Raw genomic sequence first — 20555 nt, 5'->3', positions numbered from 1 at the left:
CTATGTAACGAGAACGGGGAACGATTACCGACGCGGAGCGTAAAATGTTAATCTTATAATCCTGCGCATTTTGCGGCAGATTTTACGTCATAAGACGCACAACCGCGCATCCCCCGTCGCTAGCAACTGCATCTCTCGTTGCATCGAACTCCATTCCCTCTCAATCAGTTCCCCCGACTCGCCGCAGTCGAGTCTCTTTTTCTTCTTTCGAGTCTACACCTTGGAATCAGCAACACCCCCTTCAGCCCTTGCGTTTAACAGATACAGTGTATTTGTGCAAAATTACAATTTCTATAGGCATAAAAATACTGAACAGTACAATATAAAAACAGCACCGATGCGTTGAGCGTAAAACCCGTGCCTAAAGATCACTGCTTCTTCCTCATGTGGTCGACGAATTCTTTGAAACTCTTCAAGCCCTCGCCCTGGATCTCCTTGTACTTGGGAGCCTCGGCTTCGATTCTAGCGAGCCACTTCAAGACGCTGCCATACTTGCTCATATCATGCTCCATGAGCTGCGCAAAGAAACATTTTCGTCAATGAATCGCCGGGTTCTCTCTAATGTTTCCCTTACAGTGGTAACGGCGATTCCATGGTGAAACTGTGGGTTCCCGGCGAGCTGAAGTTTAAAACTAGCGTTTTTGCCGCGTGTAAACACGCAATCATGCCACGTTACGCACACCGACGGAAAAGTTATAAATTCGAGCAGCCCGAGAGCTCGCGACCAATTTGTAGATACGATAATACAAATATTTGACGCCCAAGTGGGGAACGAGGCAACTTCTTCGCCGAAAACCACCGCGATTTTCCCCTCGCGACTCCATCCGCGCAGACTCGTCGCCTCGTCGATGAGTCGATGACACGCGGGGGATCGGTTACTCACATTTATATTGGAAACGGTCACGGCCAAGGTGAGGTCGGCGAGGGTGAGAGTCTTCCCGGCCGCGTACTTTTCATTCTCCACTATCTTGTCCAAGAAAGACAGCGCGTTGTTGATCTTCTCGTACTTGGCTTGATCCTGCTTGACCCCGGTGAAGATGTACGGATACTGCAAATGACACGTTATTATTTCTCACGCACGCACAGCTGCCATCTTTATGAGTCAGCTTCTATTGCACGTGATTTATCATTTATTCAAGTGAGCTTAAACAGCGCGAAGGGGAGCTCACGTAAGAGAGCTACTCACGTAATAGTCGGCGAATGACTGGTACAGAGTTCCCAAGTCAAAGTATAACCTCTGATCGACCACGGCCCGTTTCTTAGGATCCTTCGGATACAGCGAGTCGTCCTTGGCGTATTTGTTGGCCAGGTAAGTCATGATCGCTCGGCTGCGAAGTGCGCGTGGATTGAAGCAACGAGTGTAACGTGTAATCGTGATATTTACGCTAAACCGTACGAGCGGCGTTGAATATTTCATCCGCCGTTGATCTCGCGGCAATACTCCGACAGAACTCCGTCGTGCTATTCCTGCTTTGCGACCTTCGTCGACATTACCAGTCGACGGGGGAATCGACTTTTTTCTCAGCGAATGTCACGCGCTCGTAACTCGCCTGACCCATCTCGGATATTTTTATTTATCTCTACCGCGAGATTGATCGTTTCTAAGATCGAACGTAACGAAAAACAGTAGCGAGCCTGGAGAAGTAATTTCGCGTGTGTAAATTTGGCTGCGATCGTGCGATACAAGCTGATATCAGCGGAGAGTGTAAAGTACGATTCTCGTCCGGCGAGAGCGCGGCGCGCGAAAAAATGGAGCGATGGGTCGATAACCGCACGGATAAACCGCACGGAGCGGAACGCACGGTATCTGTATTCCTATCAATCGGGATCGACGCTTTAAACATTAGCGCGATCGCGTTGACGCGTCACAAGATAAGATCTCTCCCTTCGTACCTTTCCCACAAGTAAAAGCCATTGTCGTCCATCGTAGGAATCGTGTGCTGCGGGTTCATCTGCGGATTCAAACAGATAAGAACATGATGATATCGCCTCAAGTCGCGCGGCCACCCGGAAAAGGCGGGTGAGGTGCGCGACTTCCCGCTAAACGCGAAATTCCACGCGAATATTTCCGCCTGGGACAACGTGTCGCGGCCAACGTTCCCCTCCCTCCCGCGCCCTCTCGGCCCTACGTACGTGGCCTCAACGCGTTATTACGCGCGTCTGCTGATGCGCCGGGAAGTATATCGTTCCCGACGTCGGAATTCGGAATTCGGTCGTCGCGAGTTACCTTGAGGAATTCCGGTTTCATGTGGTCGCCGGCCATGAGATCGGTCAGTTTCAGGTTCAGATCCACTCCGATGGCGGCCGCTGCCAGACGCACGGCGCGGCACGGGGCGCTGCCGGGAATTTGGTAAAGATCGATGGGCATCTTGCGATCTGCGAAAAGGTGCGATTAACGAAGCGGCCGGTGATCGATTGCGCGGACTAAACGGTCGGGCTCTCTCCTCTTTCTGCCGGAGGCGAGCGACGTGGAAATGTATTCAACGATACGCTTACACAAGTTTTTGAGGCGCACAAAAGACCGGTATCTATTATCGCGTATGCAAGTAAGCGTTTCCTATCTTGACAGGCGACAAGCCGATAGAGCAAACCAGCAAGATATTGGGTTGGCAACTAAGTGATAGCGGATTTTAAATAAGAATGAAAATTCAAAATTTTAAATTTGCTTTTTTAAATTTTTTTCAATGCATGTATGCGATACATTGAGCTTCTTTGCAATATCACGTGTTGTGCTATGACGATCTGAATCGATAATGGCCTTGATATGGGTCTCATCGACTTCAACTGGACGGCCAGATCGTTGAGCATTTTTCAATGAAGTATCACCAGAACGAAATCTGGCAAACCAATTTTGACCTTTCTTTCTTTTCTGCCTTTCTTTCAAGCCTTCATTCCCATATACGGCACATAACTTCTTGTGTGCTTGCGATGCGTCCTTGCCTTTTCGGAAATAATACAATAAAATATGTCTCAAGTACACGTCTTGCTCTTCCATTTTTAAATTGGGATAAAAACAAAACTAAAGAACTAATCGATATAATTTTTGTACTAAATGAAAGGTAGAAGTCCAAACAATAAGAAAAAAATATAGGTTAGGTACTTTGAACACGTTAACGAAACAAAAGAAAATGTAAAATCCATCTCCAAGTGCTCTCCAAGTACTCCGCTATCTCCGTTATCTGAACGATTAGCTGAAGTGCCGCGCGGATTGACGTCGGCAGGCAGATGTCCGCAGTCCGATGAAATGTTGATTGCAGAAACATTGATTGTGCGAAGAGGCGCATCCGCCCGCGCCGCGATAAAGAAGCTTGGAATTAATAAAGCACTATTCGGACGAGCGAATCGCGATATCTTTCGCGCGACAAGCTCGCGAACGTCAGCCTGCCGATGTTAGACGCCAGACGTAGCGTTTACTTTAGATAACTGTTGGCGATATCATAATGAGACGCGTGACAGCCAAATACGCACTCCGTCGCGCGATATACATACAATACAACGATACAACGACATTCGTAATAGCGGAAGTTTGCCAATTATCGCTTTACTCGCCGAGCAATATTGCGAATTCGTAGCATCTCGAAGCAGCCATCCGCGTCCGCCTCGACGGAGTCGAAGACTTTTATCGCGACACTCGGAGCGCGTCCGTTGCAGATCGGATCGGAGCGATTAGCAGGAGAGAAATATGAAAGCTGTGCTTTTCCGGGCGAACGACAAGCGTTCGTTCAATTGGTCCGCAGAGACGCAGCTGTTGGCGCCCGAGCGATTGCCGACGAGTCGCGGTCGCGGCGTGAAATTGGCGGGATTAATCCCGCGAGAAGGTTGCTCGGCGCGATCGCTTCGCGCGCGCGTGCGCGCGCGATGTCCTTCTGCTGCCGGCCGTGCTAACACGTGCCTTGCCTTGCCGTGCCGCTTAACGAGACACCGGTAAAGGCCATCACACACAAACGAATCTAAGCGGGAAGCACACGCTCTTACATAAAGGCATAATGCACAACGCATAAAGAAATAAACCAATCAGAATCCTCATTTCTAATGCCACGCTTGAAACGAAAGACTCTGATTGGTCCATTTCCTTATGCGTTGTTAAGGTCATTCTACAATACGTGTCGTAAGTTGTAAGCCGTAAGAACTGACCAATTATAGCCGATTATTTTTGCATATATAAAGGCTCGTCTACAATAGCTGTAAAGGTCATTCTACAATGGCTGCAAGGATAAGGTTGTAAGCGTAAGCGTAGTAAGTAAGAAATGAACCAACCACCGTCGATTATTATAAGTATAATCGACTCTGGTCGATTCGTTTCTTGCTGCTTACGCTTACAACTTTATTCTCGCAGCCATTGTAGAATGATATTGATAATCGCGACTGTGATTCGCCAATTCTTACGGCTTACAACTTACGACACGTATTGTAGAATGACCTTTAGAGTGTGTGCTTCCCGCTTTAAGCAGTAAGACGTAAGCAGTAAGCACAAATCGACCAATTACAATCGAAACTTAAGGACGACATTTTAAAATTTACGAGAATAATTGATTGTGATTGGTCAGTATTTTGCTGCTTTACGTCTTACTGCTTAAGTTCATTTGTGTGTGTGTGTGTGTGTGTGTGTGTGTATGTGATGGCCTTAATCGCAGCAGTGATGGCGTAACTTCTCAGGCAGACAGCGTGCGGTCTTCGAGCGCGGCTACCGGGTCGTGCAAAAGCGCGAAGCGGCGAATTTGGAAAATGTCGCGTCGTCGCGCCACGCGAGATCCAATTTGCCGCACGACTCCCGGATGAACGTGTCACCGCGCAGTCGCGCGGGAATGTCTCAGGTACTGTTGATTTACTGTTTAACGTGGAGATTGGCTGCGTGATGTCGCCAAATATTTCTCTTCTCCATATTAATAACACGATGCAGCAACACACAATCGCGATGGCGATGGCGAAATCGCGCACGTTCATGTCGTTCGAGCGTTTTCACTGTTAAAGGAGAAAAGTCGAATACGCTTCGCGCTTGCCTCTCACGAGTGCTCTGATCAATCGCAGAATCCATTTGGAAATATCATTATCGCTATCGAACTGCGTCGCGCTTCTCCGAGATATAATATCTCGTATCTCGATTTCCTTATCTATGATAAAAGTTACCGATCTATGAGCTACGCATGGCCGTGTAAGTGTGTGTTACGTAAGATCCATCCGAGAAAATGTAGATGAGAGTTCATTGAATACCGCTTGGCGGTGACCCCAAACGAAAGACGAGAGAGAACAAATACGAGAGAAAGAGAACGGTGCGAAAAGGGGCCACTCGGCAAAGAAGATAGAACGCGTACGAGTCATCAGCATTTTCGAGACGTCAGCGTGGGCGGCTCGAACGTTCGACGGGAACTCGTGGAATACCGTATGGCCGAGACGAATTTGTCGCGAGCAGCGGCACGGAGAGAGCACTGTAACTTCACACATTTGTCTTCGCACTTCGCGCACGCGGAAATTGATTATGCAAACTTCCGCGTTCATAAACGAGAAGCGACGTGTCGAGCGATACGAGATTGCTCGGCGGATCCCTCGTGAGATCGAGTTCGCGCGTCGTGAGTCACAAATTCGCGATCGTAGAGGCGGTCTCTTGTGTCACTCGAGCCGGATTACTCGTGTCACTTGAAGGGAACAGGGAAAAAGAGCAGACGAAAGAAGGGCGTGAGAGGAGAAAAAGAGACAGAGAGAGAGAGAGAGAGAGAGAGAGAGAGAGAGAGAGAGAGAGAGAGAGAGAGAGAGAGAGAGAAAGAGTAGCCGCGGCAGACCGTACCTGTGAATCTCTGGAGACGCTCAGAGGGATTATGGCAGACTGTCTAAGCAACGTGCTTGTTCAAGCTATTTATAAACCCTGCGTGAACAGTGCAGCCTCACTATTCTACGCACGCGAGAGCGAGATCGATTATGCGCCGAAGGTTCTCAATCCTGACTACCGGCGCGAGCGTCGCCTTGATCGGGCGCTTCACGCCGGCTGACTTTTTCGATTCGCTACATCCGTTTTATTTGAATAACAACGATAACGTGTTACGCCACGAGCCGCATACATTATTAAAAACTCGCTCGTCTGTCGTCGACCGGTGCACATCGTGCTCCATGCGAGTCGACAACTTTCTGGAGCCGCTCTGGAGCAATTCCTCGTTCCGAATTATCAACGGTGAGAGAATGGAAAATTTCGAGCCGGCCAAGCACGAAAATTCGCACAATCTCGACACTTGGATGCTTTGTACTATTATTTAAAAATTTCGCTTGATTTTCATTCCGATTCTTTCTTTCGTCAGATTAGGTTAATCTCTAGGAATTTCTTTCTGAATCGCAGCATTTTTCGCTTTTGCTTCGATTATTCGAGACGCTTTCATTCACTGTATCTATTTTTAGTATTCGATTTTTTCCAGTACAGTTTAGTTATCATTATCTGTCACAGTGCAGCACTTTAAGCACTGCAGTGTTTTAGTGGCACGTCCATATTTGTAAGTCTTATGTACGTCTCATATATGTCTATTCATAGTCGGGGAAGATAGAGCGCCAGCGACTCGACCTTGCCCCTTTCCGATAAAACTCGTTCATAAAATTTCGCTTAAACACAGTTGCGCAAAGTTCAATTTATCAATAATATGTATCTAGCCCCGATAATATATATCCGGCTGATTGTTAATCAGTCTGCAGCCGGTGAGCCGATGTAATTCGTCACAACGGCAAAAGTGCCGATCACGCTTCACTTTGCACGTCGAAAAGTAACAGCCTGCGGGTTTATCATAGCCGCTGCTGGGGAAATGATTCAACACAAGATTCTATCGACGGCGGAAGAATAGAGAAAAAATGACATTTGTTTCGTCACGCTTACGCCAATGACACGGCATTAAAGCAGTAATGAGCGACGAATTACGAATCTGGTCGGTGCTAAAATTTTACTGAACATGAGATAATTCGAGCGATGATGATGTGCTCTTGAGACATACAGCGTTCAAATTCTCGTTGCGAGCGCAACGAGAATTGTTATGGGTTAACCCCATATCTCGTAATTAATCGTTTATCATGACCCTGCCATTCCACTGGACTCGAAACGCTTACTATCGATGCTTCGAATAAGCGCAACAACACTCTTAACAATATAAGCTCGTGATCAGTTTTGCGTAACTTAATGTATATTTCTACATTACTATGGATTTCTCATTAGTCGCGAACTTAATTATTAAAGCGTTAAATAATCAGTGCTATCTGTTTAATTACCAGCAAGTTGATGAAACAGCATAGATTTTCACAGGTATCTATTACATTTTTTTCTGCAAAAGTTACATAAGTTCCGCAGCTCTGGCCGTCTTTACTGAGCACTACCTTCCGCAAAAGCAATTGAGAGGCAGCCGCTTAACGATACAAGTGAAAGCGCGGGAGCCTTTATGAGGCCTTGAAGCTCAAGGTTTCAGAACGTGCTTCCCGATGCGAATATACCGCTTTAATGTACATCAATTGCATTCATCGGATTGAATGTAGCAAAGGTAGCGTTCGGAAATGATCGTTGGTAACGCGAAGATAAGTACTTTTCAATTTGAGTAGTATCGATGACGCTGTTGAGAGAAAGAAACTACGAGAATGTTTTCAGTTTTAACGATGGAACTTCATCGAAAGATGAAGTATGGTTCGCCTTGACGGAAATTTTTTTAGAATTTCTTTGATAAAGAATAATAAAAGTAAGAGTAATAATAGATGAAAGTAAACATAGAGATGGATGTGTAAATATAAAGGTAGAAATAGAAGTTGAAAAATATAAGCGAATATAAAAATAAATGTCAAGGAAAGTATAAATATAAAAACAATATAAATATAATAATATAAAAAAATCTTTAATATCGTTGACGAGCCATGTATTTAATTCTTAAGCTGCAATTAATTTGAAATCCATTTTGTCACTTGGTGCAAAAATAAAATAGAAATATTATAGCAAGATCACACATTGAAAAATGTATTTTGCGATTTGCTCTTTGCGATATATTTCATATTGTGATATACTTCAATATGAGGGACACCATCTACGTAATTGGATATATACAAGGTATTTCAAAAGGCTGTATGTAATTATATTTTTTTCATGAAGACCAACGGAAAAGTTGTTACAGATATAATATCTGAGATGCTTAGTTACTTATTAGAACTTAATTACTAAAACTTTTATGTTTCTCTTGATAAGAAGAATATAACTACGTGCAGCCAGTCTGTTCTGTTCTGTTTGAAGCAGCCTGTATAAGTGCTTCAACTTTGCTTTTCCGATTGCACAACGTTGCAACTTCATGTTCTATTGGGAAACTGCGCACTAACGTCGCGTTTAGACTTACCACAACTCTCTTCGTGACAATGCGTCATCGAATTGACAGCGTTCCATTACGACACGAAGACTCGGCTTTAATTAATATTTCCGTGAATGTTTCCTTCCCTCCCTGCTCTAAAGTCGCAAAAACGCGACACTTCCGGCGGACTCACAACTCGACTCACAACGACGTGCACGCGCGAAAAATGTTTCTTTTTCGCAAAAAGTGAGTTAAATCCCGGCTAACTTTGGCTTTATTTACGCGAACGTACCGGCGGGGAATCAATTTTGACGTCAAGAAAACGTCTAAAAAGGCTCCGATGAGCGAGCTCGATCTAACCGCTTATGCGATAATCCATCGACGTTATCAACTTAACCGCTTTATGTTACTTAGTTTCGCGGCGAATTAATTCGCTTTGTAGGAAATTTCCAAGTATAATTGCGTTAAAAGTTTAACGCATTGGCCGAGCTGCTGGCAACTGGCTAATAACTCGATAGAACTACTTACGCGATAATGCCCGTCGCGTTCTCCGAGGAAGTTGCACCGGACGGTCAACCGCGAGCGATTAAAACCGCCCGTCCGGCTTTGATCAGAACGAATCCCTCGAATTCGGAGCACGCGCTAATTCGACATCGTATTGTAACATACATAGTGTTGTGTGTGCGTTATTGTGCGCGTCGCGTGGGAGCCCGGCGTTAGTCCCTTGCATAGCTCCGGATAAAAGTGGGCCACAGTTTCATAGAGTTTACGAGCCGGCTCGATCGATCGCGTTATACACGTTTGTCACATTTGTGACTGCGATCGACGTCGAAATAACAGAGACGTTTTTCGCATTTCGTGAATAATCCCTCGCGGGACCGTTCCCGCGCGCAACACGCTCGCGGATAATAGCGAAGCGCGTTAATGGCGCGATATTATATGAAACTGAGGCCGTCGTTGGAGGTTTGGAGTATCAGCGAGTTTCAAGTTCGCGAGGGCTCGTCCGCGACTCCGACGTGGGTAAGTTCGACCTGTCTCACCGCTCCAGCGAGTTCAAGAGTGCACACTGAAATTCGTCATGGGCTACTCGGCGATCGGCGATCGCAACAAGCTTTAATAAGTCTACTCGGATCGCTCTCGCGGAGCTTTGAGAATTGAAATTCTCTCGGGTGTCAAACATATCTCGCGACTGATGAATGATGAGTGATCGTACGGAGAGTATGTAAATCATAAAGCGAGAAGAGCCAGAGATACGTCGGCAACGATTAGTTTACGGATCTAAGTTTATGCTGATGCAAACGTACAAGTCTGATAACAGATCGTATATGCCGGGGTGGTGGTAGTGGCGGCAGTGGCACAACTTGTGTGTCAGAAACTGCATCGGGATAACACACAACTATGCCGCCGCAAGAGACCGCTGCGATAATGATACCTTTGCCGCGCCGCTTGACGTGGCTACGCTGCTTTTTATCTCACGCGGTAATAAGCGCACATTTATGTGCGCGCGAGAATTTGCTTGCAGATCGAAGAGAAGACGAGCCGAGTACAACCTTTTAACGCGAAAGCTGAATCGAGGGAAGCTTTCCACTCGAGCAACAGATTTTCGTGTACAAACAAGAAGTCAATCTCGAACAGAAATTCATCCATCGTTCGCGGGATAATCCTCGATCTCCGCGTTCATTATCGAACGGAAAATCGCCTCGATTGCGCGAAGAGAGAGAGAGAGAGAGAGAGAGAGAGAGAGAGAGAGAGAGAGAGAGAGAGAGAGAGAGAGAGAGAGACACACACAAGATCCCATCGACGTGTCTAACACGAGCTAACGAATGCAGCGCGCAAGATTTTTGCTGCCCACGAATAAACCGGATTCCGCGTCTACGTGGAACGCGTTTCTCCTTCGTCATCATGAACGCAGCCGGGAATCGCCGGTTCTTACGTAACCGCCTGCGCATGTTGCTGTACGACCAATACAATACACGCACGTAGCCATATCAGGGTATAAGCGATGTCGATGCGGATAAAAGAGCGCGCGCGCTCGCTGTATAACGCGCGCGGGCTTTCGTATTGTTTCGCGTATAATAACAGCGTCGCCTTTATCATCGCCGTCGCGTTGCAATTACGTTAGCGAAAATGTTCAGCCGTTCACGAAGACACGCGCAGCGGCGCGGAGGCGTGCCATATGGCCGAACGAAAAATATGAACGGAGTGATAAGATCGGCGGATAACAACGCGGTCTGACACCTCGGGCTCTCTCTCTCTCTCTCTCTCTCTCTCTCTCTCTCTCTCTCTCTCTCTCTCGTTCGTCTCGACGATCGTTATCAGCCTCCCTAATGCACGCTCGGGTAACACGATGTGTACGCGCTGCGTTAGACTCCACTGAACACTCCAGTGTACATGCTACTGGGCTCTACGTTATGCCGTAATTAAGAGAACGAAGTGTAATGATGACAAGGCGAGGCGCGCGCGCGTGTGCGGCGCCGTCGACTTTACACATTTCCTCGCGACTCGTCATCGCCGTCGTTATATCTTTTCAGCTTCGTCCGGCGGACGAATATCGATTCCTGTTAGCTTGATAAATTTCATCGCGGATCGCCAGCTGCAGAAACGCCTGTATTTAGGAAACTGATGGCCGAGGAGTGGGGAGGATGTAATGAAGGAGAAATGCAAATCAGCAGTCATTGCGTTTATTTTTTCACTCGGATACGTCCTGGCAACGCGCTTAGATTCCGATTAGATCCATCGCGTGTCCATGTTCCTCTTTTTCTCTCCAAACGTGTCAATTGATCGATGTACCACATGTATCTCTTGATACGGCAGAAGCAGAAGAAGCAGAGTATAATTACTTGGGCGATATTACAACGCAGCACGCTCCTCGTACAGGGTCGTTCAACATTGATTTCCCGTTTCAAACATTGTTAATTGCAATGGAAGTAAATACAAGAAGATGCCGCTGAGCTGCGTGTACGCAATATATAGCAGCGATTTTCTTCCGAGATGTTCGTCGCTAGATCTGCGCGGCAATAAAGTCGTGAAAAACTCGAGACTGAAAATCTCACGAAGGTAAGAAGCGAATTTTAAATTCTATAAGGTAACGATGGGTTTCCATGTCTAATCTCGATCTCAGGTAAATGAGGTACTATCGATCTTTCTCTCCCCCTTCGTCGCTCTTTATCTTTCCCTCCCACCTCTCTCTCTCTCTCTCTCTCTCTCTCTCTCTCTGCTTCACTCTTTAGGCGCGCACAAATATCCATAGTCGTATCCGCGTTAACTGGATTCTTGCAGGTTCGCGTGGTACATCTCGGTAAACGTTTTAACACCGATGGCGTGTACCTCCTCGAAGCCGAATTTCTCCAGACTTTCCTTGCAGCGATCGTAATACGCGGCGACGTTATCGTAACGGCTAATGTCGAAGTCGAAACACTGCAACGGAGAAATCGTTGGAATCGTGCTCATGACCGCCGTACGAATCTCGCCGTACGAATCTCGTCAATCGCGAGCGTACTCACCTGCACCAAGCAGATAGACGTGCTGATGGTGAAATCAGCAATGGTCAGATCGTCGCCCGCCGCAAACTGCTTGCCGTCGAGGAAAGAGTTGAGCACCTCGAACGATTTCTCCACTCGTTCCAGATCTGCCTCGTTAACGGAATGAGACAGACCTCGGGCTACGGGTACCTGCGCGCGAAAACTTCTGTTAGTTACTGTTGCCTGAGTTCTATAAATATCACCTTTGAATAATTCTTGCTGATATTCCGCTGAAATGATAATTGCGACGTACGCCAAACCAAATCTATTATGCATATGGACTGAGTAACTTGTGTTGTAAGTACAGCGTTACGGATTGTTTCAAAAATACTATATAATACATGAAATGAGAGAGAGAGAGAGAGAGAGAGAGAGAGAGAGAGAGAGAGAAAGAGAGAGAGAGATTAGCCGCAAAATCTGCGGTCATGACGATATCCGATATCTGACCACGGGACACATTGCGATAATAATTTGCCGTGAAAATAATCGCGTTGAGGCAATGTTGTGGATGAAAATCGACACGTACGTAACACTTTACTATATTGGAGTAGAGACTGCCAGCATCAAAGTACATCATTTGATCGACCACTGCCCTCTGCTTCGGATCTCTCGGATAAAGAGAATCGTTTCTGGCGTATTTACTGACCAAGTATGCCATGATCGGGCGACTGTAATAGCGCGCAATGGAACGTATAAAATTCATCTAATTGCATACACAGAGAATTAGATGCCCGTTTGAATAAATTTTTATTAAAACGTAAACTCGGACAAGTACACGCTGGGATAAACGGGTGATTCAGTAAATCCCGTTTAATCTCGTTGGTTTTACAGGGTTTTATGAATAATTGAAGATCTTCGTTCGAGTATATAAAATTAATACAATATAAAAATAAGAATAAAGGAAAGATATAAATAGATCAAGTTAAATTGTAAAATGGAAAATTGGAAAATAAAGAGGGTAAAAGAGAAAGAAAATCTAACAGAATAAATATCGCGGATATTTAAAGTATCGAGAATAATTTCACCGCGTGTCTTTTCGACCCGGTTATTCGTTTAACTAGAAATTTAAATTTTACATACCTCTCGCACAGAATAAATCCATTGTCGTCGATAGTCGGTATCATATGTTGCGGGTTTATCTAAAAAGCACGACCGCGATAAAATTATGCGCATTTCGGTAAGTACATTAGCGGAATCCGCAAAATCAACGAAGCTTACGAGCGCTTTGAACACACGAGTCGCTTCCTACCGAAACCTACATATAATTACGCTTTTTCTACATAATGCATTACACGCTCGCATTTATTCGCACGTATGAAAAGTTAATGAATTGGAGTGCGCGGCAGCGTAAAAGCGCGAGGTGCGAGTAAATCGCGAGAGAGTAACCTGCAAGAATTTCGAGCTCATGTGTTCCCCCTTCATGACGTTCAGCATCTTGAAGTTGAAACGAACGCCCAGAGCTTTCGCGAGTAACATGACGCTGCGACAGGGTGGGCTTGGCGGTAAGTAATAACAATCAATCGGCATCTCGTTGCTCGTCTCCGTCCCTGGCGGTGCTTCTTGTTGTTATTTCCTCGGCGCCCGCAGACCTTCCGGTCTTCTTCTCGCCGCGAGTCGCCCGCGCCCGCCGGATCCTGTATGCTGTACAAACGAGATTTTTATACTGCAGCTCGAGAGCTAAAGACAAACTTTCAAATCCGGAGACCCTCGACCTGCATCCACGCGAACAGCTACCGCATACAGATTTCTTCCCGTCTGTTTACTGTCGACCTGCCTAGGGATACGTCGACCCGGATGCGTTAGGACCAACTATCCTTTACGGGGAGAACTCGTTTCTCCCGATTGCGTTCGCGCGCGCGACTGTATATTCTTTAAATAAATGAAACGTCAATCTCTCTAAGAGCCGTTCTCCCGCTCGCTCGAAATCCGCGAGATTGGAATAGCCGAGCTTTTTGGATCCGCGATGGATTTTCAGTTTTGTTTGTCGAGACGTAAACTCGATCGCTGGAATATAAATACACAAGTAGATCCTGAAACGATTGCGGTTAATAAAACGATTGAAAAGAAAAGACGGGAAAAGGAAAAAGAGTGTTATCCTGTTATTTCAAATTCCAAACATCGTACGCGTGTGTGAGAGAGCATGTATGTGTGTGTGTGTGCGTGTGTGTGTGTGCGTGTGCAAACGACACAGTATGTGACAAATACAGACAAATATGTATATCAATATCGAGACGTTGACAGGACGAGAACAAGTAAATGTAAGTATGACGTTATTCGCGAGCAAATTGCAGAAAATGGAGTTTTCCGACGAGGTGGAGCAAATTCGTTAACATTGCTCGGTTCTTCTGCTATAATTAGAAGATATCGCATTAAACATTGATAGCGCGATGAGAATGTTTGCGGTATGCAAATAACGGGAACGAATAATCGCGCCCTTCGCGCGAGGAACGAAGCGGTCGCTCGCTCGCGTTCTAATTACCGTTAATGCAGTAATTTCGCTAATTAACGTGCCGTTAAATGGCTTTTAGATGCGACCCTTACCTGGACGAGCCTGTTCAAACTCGACCGATTGATACGAATCGATGATACCCGCAAACGTTACACATCAGCCTAATTAATTGGCTTATCGCGTGTTCGGTCAATGCACCGGGCACCGCGACGAAGAAATACATCAGCCGTTGCCTTCTCTTCTTCCAGCGGGACCGACGATTCCTCGCGGAAAAACGACGCGGAAGTGTGTGGAAAATGCGCGCGCGCAAGCGATTCACAAAGTTGCCATAGCGATATCGCACCGCCAAACAAAACCGCGAAACTCCGACGTTGACTTTATCCGTTACGATCGAAGTTCCCGGTAAGGTCGATCGATCGGTTAATAAAAACAGGAAGGACGCCCGGTAAATGGAACTTGCCGCACAGACATAACACTCACACACCGGGGAGGTAGAACGGCAAAATATATACCGAGGTATATTCGCCGTTGCTCGTGGCTGATGAAGTAATCGTCCGCAAGACAAAATCAGCTTCCAAAGAGCTACAAAATACTCGCGTATTCGTATATCCTTTTATCGTCGTATGTTTATTTGTTTCCTGTGTATTCTCGGACGGACTTGGACAAAATATACTCGTTCTTTTTCCACAGATGATATTTACCGTGCGCGCCATCGCGTTTGAAGCAATTTGAAAAATAATATTCGGAGGGAACGGCGAGAAAAAACATTTAAATACCTCTTCGAGGTAGCGTTTTCCAGCTACTTTTATCTTAGCATTATCGAGCACTTTACACATATATATTTTTGTTGCATCTCGCAAAATTGACCGATGTTTCCGCGCGTCTCGAGGTAAATAAATAAATCGCCGGACGTCGCGCATCTGCGCGAGCAGTCTGCAGTAAAGATTTCCGCGTCTGCGCGCTACGGGAATAGTTACGTTGATCGGCCGTTACGTCGGGAATTATGTTGACTGTTAGGGGGGGAGTTTCCTTAATTTTCCGGGGCAAAAGTGGTGATTTCGGCGCGCGGCACGGCTGGCGCTTTTACGACGCCCCTAGCCGTTAACGACGTATTCCCGCAATTTCCACGGTTTTGTTTGCGCCGTCCCATCCGTCTCAATAAATTTCTTTCGTTATTGCTGTCACCTGGCCGGTCAGGGGCTGTCGGTCTTTGACCTCGTTTTCAGGCGGGAGGGGGGGGCGCGACCACGACGCATGCGAGACGAGTCAACTTTAATTAGTCGCGGGAACGCTCGCGATCAACGACGGTCCCCTCGACAGGGCTGAGTTCGTCGCGCTAGACAATGCGCGGATGCCCGTCGATTCGACAGATAATTAGCATAGTTCATCAGACACAAGTCCAGTTACAATTTGAAGCGCGAGGAGTCGGGCAATCTAGTTCACAGGAAACGACACCTGCACGAAGAGAGACTTTAAGGAATATCATCTACGCTCGAGTCATCCGAGTCGTTGAATCATTCGCCCACGATGAATGCATCGAACGGATAAATTATCAGCACCTTTCGAGAGCTCGAGGCTCGATCGTTCCTCGAATCTTCAGCCCAAGCTGCACAGCGTCGAGACCGTCCAAAGCACATTCGATCGCGTCACGACGTCGTTCATAACTCGCCGCCGCCGCCGCCGCCGCCGTCGCCTCCGCGTGCCAATTCAATAACGCGCGCATACGCAGACGTTGCTAATTGCTTCCGGTTTAGTTCCGGAACAATTTGCAGACCGACACGGGACTATATTGACCGACACGAAAGAAGCAAAGGTGCGATGAGGCGTGAGACGAACGGCGCGCGATCAACTGCATTCCCAGCAACGGCAATGTAACCATCGGACGGTATGCTCGGTGACTTTCGCAGTCGATGGTACGCGGATGGTCGCACTCGCGCGCGCGCGCGCGCGCCAAGAAAAAGCATTCCTCGCGTAAACGTAGTAAGAACGTCGCGCGACAAACTCGCGTACAGCTCGCGCATGTGTCTCCCGTAGATGCCGGACGCGATTATCGGGCCTAATAGCGCCGCACAGTCCAATGAATCAGTCGAGTGAACGAAATCGTGTCGATGGATCGATTGAGCCACGGCGAGGTCTCGCGGAAGTGAGTCGAAAAAAATGCCGCGGACACTTCCCCCCCGTGAGCGAGCTCGCCCTTCGCTCCCCTTTCGCACACGTCCTTCTCGGCTTTTCCGTCGAAACCGCGATTTCTCTCGCGACCTCAGTGATAGCGGCGCGCAGCGTGCACGAAATATGAAACATCTACTCGAGGAATCACGCCCAGTGCGCAGGATGAGTAGAGGCTGCCGACTGTCGATAACCGTTGCCGGAATAGCTTCCCAAGGGCGAAGTTGCTTCTCCATTCGCTGGCTGTTATCGCAGCGAGCGTCGGGCGTGTCTGTGGTGTGATTATCGATTAGCCTCGGCAAATCCACTGAGATGGAAAATGAAATAGCCGGCGTCCGCTCGCTCGCTCGCTCGCTCGCTCGCTCGTTCGTTCGTTCGTTCGTTCGTTCGTTCGCCCGCTCGCCCGCCCGCCCGCTCGCTCGCTCACCGGCTCATCGACGGCGTCAGGGAAATGCGTGATCTATCAACCCTATCGGCGTTACGTTCATTTTACCGTGGCCCGTCCGGGGTTGGTCGCATCGCGTCGCGTCGCATCGTGCCGCGCCGCGCGACCCTCGTAATGCTCCCCAATAATGGGAATATAACGCGCGCAAAATCACGTGACGACGCGACGAGCGTTCTCTCCGGCCGGAAAAAGCACGCGTCCTTAATCGAGATTTATCCGCCGAACTTTTTACTCGCTCGGCTTTCTTCGTCTCTCTCTCTCTCTCTCTCTCTCTCTCTCTCACTTCCTTCGTCCGATCGCGGGAAATTGTGTCCGCTCGGCGCGAGCTTGCGGAACGTTCGTTCCACGCCCTGTGCGGCTGCTAGCTCGCATTGCGTAACTGCGAGCGTCGCCGAGGTCTCAGGAAATTGTGCACGCACGCTGCGTGAAATCCTGAAAATGTCAAGTAACTTGTCGACGATCGAAAGGACGACCGAGGGAACAACGCGGCTGTTTTTCCTCTCAAGGCGCGGATATTTGTGCATTTACGCGCCGACTCTCCATTGTCGGCGATTGATTATATATTTTATTGGGATTATTAATGCACATGCGGTTCCGAGCGGGCGCTTGTACCGCGTCCGGTCAATATGACCGGCCTGCAGCGGGAAATCCGATACACTTTTGTTTACGCCAGCAGCCTGAAATATTAAATGAACGGCAGAGAAACACGCGCGCGATAATTATCGCCGTATGACGCTAAAGCGCCTGTAACACTGACGCATCGAATGCCGCGCGCGCGCACATATATACGTTTATCTAAATTATTCTCTTATGAACGAATAATGTGAAAGTTGACGGCGAAGCGTTCGCCGATAATAACCGCGCGCGCATGAATATCGGGCGAACGTGAATATCGCGTTTCGCAAATTCACCGAAGATGCATTTAGACAAAGCAAAAATCATTGTTGCACCGGTTGCTCAGCAGGCCCGTCGATACACGTCGACGTTATTACATTCAGCCGGCTCGATAGCTGAGGAGAGGAGCCAAAAGAAAAGATGAAAGCTCGTGGGCTTTATCGCGCTCCGCGACCGGAATGGACTGCCGAAGCGGGACCGATAAGAAAGTCGCGCGATCATACGGGAATCTTGATACTCGCAGCAGCGGCGCCGTTGCAAAACCGCACGAGCTGATTAAATCCGCAGCGGAGAGAGATTTTTCCGGATAAACGGAAGGAACACGTCCGGGTAATTGGCATAACTCCGGTCCGTCGACGGTTCATTTATCTGGGGCGAATTCTCGATGCACAAAAAATGGCCTCGGACGCGCGGCGTGGCGCGGCGCGGCGGTGTACACTCGCGATTTACACTCGGCGGAAAATTGATAGACCGCTCGATTGGATCACTCTGTGCGAAACAACATATCGGTACACAGCGGGTTGCAAGGAGGGTAAACACAACGCGGCGATAATGACAACACGGCTGCGCGCGGCCGAAACGGCGCGGGGGTAGATTGGAGCTCGTTGTCGCGTCCGGAGGATTCGATTTTACGACGGCGAAGGACGTTTCTCTCAGATGCGCGCCACCATCTTGACTTCCCTCCGACCCAGCCGACCTGTCGCCTCGGTCAACGAAGTCAAAGACACCGCGACAAAAGTGGCGAAAGAACGTTCGAGCCGTGGTCCGCCGTTCAGCCGGGGAGAGGAAAGCAGAACACCCGTCCCCAAGGTGGCCCATCCTCAATGCCTGACGACGTCGCAGCGGCAGGGGGCGAAAGATCAAAGCGTCAGACTACGCGAGGACGTGTGTTGGGTGGCGCGTGTCTCACGACGTAGGAACGACGTCGCTTTATACCTTTCCAACCCGTTCCGCCGTTGTCACTCGAGAAGTAGCGAAGATGTTACCAGTTGCAACGAGTTCCAAGGAGTTACGAACTGCCGCTAGCCCCGTGTGTTAGTTTCCGTCCTCTTTCTCGCTACGCCACCAGGGGAATCGGTTGTTAGGCAACGCGCGGACCCCCTGCGTCGGAATCGCAGCCGACGCGAGAGCGCAACGAGACGGCAACAGAGTTTGTTTATCGTTACCGGCGCAAGGCTGCACATTCAGGTAACTTAAAGATTGTAAAACCTAATAAGCTCCTGCAGGAAAGACCTGGAGGAAAGACCCGACCCGGTGAAAGGGGCGAAGAGCGAATCTTCCCGACTAGAAATTTTGATCAGGTTCATTCTAACACTGATAAGGATCCAATAGGGCGAATGAAAGGTAATTCTAAGTGTGTTGCGGGTTGAGTGATAGTCGCACCGACCCTTGAACGCTGGGATCACCCAGAACTTGGGCGCGAGAGCGAGTGCGGATCGAGCCGACAGGAGTCAGCCAAAGGAGAGAGAGGACCGATCGGTTCTCTGGTTAATGAATTGCTTGATTCCCCGTTTCGGATACGATTTATTTCGTTGATGACCCGGTACAACGGTCCGTCGTTTGAATTGTGTGTTGAATGGAGATTGACCCGGCAAGGTCACGGTTTGCAGAGCACGGATACTGAATTCTCAAGTCAATAAAGAGACGGCGGAAAGAAATCACGCGCCGGAGCGACGCGTTTTCGAGGCTCTGCGGTAGCAGAACGGATCCTCGAGAATTGAATCTGAAAATCTATCGCCACGGTATCGACCGTGATATTTATAATTTCATATATTTGATGCGGCTTGAACCGATTGGCAGATTCGAACAGATGTTTGTTTGGCTGACACGAAGATCTAGGCGATAGAAACATTGTTTTGCCGTTACGAGTCACGAGATATTTGACTCTCGCACTTTTCGTCTAATGGCAAGAGTGTTATTGTCACGGACACAATGATACATTGTAACACGCCGAGACAAGACCAAACGGCAAGATCGAGCAAATAATTCGCTTGTAAACATGGGCGATTTGCCCGAGCGGTGACTCGATGTTACCGGCTTCCAGAATTCTCTCCGCGAGAATCCTCTGGAAGATTTTAATGAGCACGGGAAACCGCAGATCTGATTTCCCAATTCGGAACACTAAGTAAGTCAGTTCTTATAATGTCCCAACGACAAATGAATAAGGAAGATCTTTATAAGGTTATTATGATTGGGTCCACATTAGGATCTTAATGTATCAACCTAGTGTATCATATAATATGGTTCAGTTGATCAGGTCCTTGTCGGGATCTTATTCATTGTACCTAATATGATTTGCATTATCAAGTTTTAACAAAACAATTTTTGGATGTCATTTCCAAATATAAAGATGTTTGCATTGAAAAAAAGCACTTGAATATATTTGTAAAATGCTACAGAAACTATCCTTTTTTTAGCAGTCAATAAATAGTTGTAAAATTAACATGACGTGCAACTTTTCTCTTTAACACTACTTTGTGTCTTGTCACCTTGTGATACTTTATGATCTTATGATATTCATTTTATGTCTCTTTTCCGAAACATTTCACAAGTATGCTCAAGCGATCTAAAATATTATTTCATGCAAATATCTTTTTATTTGGAAATGGCACGAAAGAATTTTCAGCGTGTCATTTCTTATTTCTAATGTCATCATCCAATATAGCCGTGGCGAGTAATCAGGAGCCATAATTTGAAAAAAAAAATGTAATAAGGATTCCATAAGGTAACTCAATAACTCAACCTGACTATGAATCCTTACTAAGGTCCTGATATCCACGCTGCGTTACATA

General features: G+C 47.4%; 1 protein-coding gene and 1 long non-coding RNA gene across 6 annotated transcripts; one reads left to right on the top strand and one right to left on the bottom strand.

Annotated features, from left to right (window-relative positions):
• Positions 1–248: 248 nt before the first annotated feature.
• GstD1 (glutathione S-transferase D1) lies at positions 249–15883 on the bottom strand. Of its 5 annotated transcripts, XM_019844207.2 has the most exons (10): positions 14351–14509; positions 13196–13450; positions 12890–12948; positions 12336–12477; positions 11788–11959; positions 2228–2376; positions 1894–1952; positions 1187–1328; positions 884–1048; positions 249–515 (listed from the first exon to the last, which is right to left on the bottom strand). In XM_019844207.2, the coding sequence occupies exons 2-10, from the start codon at positions 13334–13336 to the stop codon at positions 369–371; spliced, it is 1176 nt and encodes a 391-aa protein (XP_019699766.2). In that variant the 5' UTR covers positions 13337–13450; positions 14351–14509; the 3' UTR covers positions 249–368. The 5 variants fall into 5 exon arrangements, with proteins under 5 accessions (XP_019699766.2, XP_011149478.1, XP_011149477.1 ...); XM_011151176.2 differs by lacking the exons at positions 11788–11959; positions 12336–12477; positions 12890–12948; positions 13196–13450; positions 14351–14509 and adding an exon at positions 5783–5943; XM_011151175.3 differs by lacking the exons at positions 11788–11959; positions 12336–12477; positions 12890–12948; positions 13196–13450; positions 14351–14509 and adding an exon at positions 4830–4996.
• Positions 6697–19845, top strand: LOC112588755 (uncharacterized). Its single transcript, XR_003113022.1, has 3 exons — positions 6697–6707; positions 7498–7502; positions 19737–19845. It is a non-coding gene; the product is annotated as an uncharacterized LOC112588755 (long non-coding RNA).
• Positions 19846–20555: the final 710 nt, after the last annotated feature.

The sequence above is a fragment of the Harpegnathos saltator genome, unplaced genomic scaffold (assembly GCF_003227715.2).
Source record: "Harpegnathos saltator strain DR-91 unplaced genomic scaffold, Hsal_v8.6 scaffold283, whole genome shotgun sequence".
NCBI lineage: Eukaryota > Metazoa > Arthropoda > Insecta > Hymenoptera > Formicidae > Harpegnathos > Harpegnathos saltator.
This window is presented reverse-complemented; position numbering and strand designations above follow the sequence as displayed.

Bases quoted from the DNA above. Each gene is read 5' to 3' on its own strand.
- GstD1 (XM_019844207.2), bottom strand. From the start codon at position 13,336: ATGCCGATTGATTGTTATTACTTACCGCCAAGCCCACCCTGTCGCAGC. The intron at 2,377-11,787 runs GTACGCTCGCGA...ACCTTTTCGCAG, and splicing joins TATCTGCTTGGTGCAGGTGA to ATCGCAAGATGCCCATCGAT. The intron at 1,049-1,186 runs GTGAGTAGCTCT...TGTCATTTGCAG, and splicing joins AGTCATTCGCCGACTATTAC to TATCCGTACATCTTCACCGG.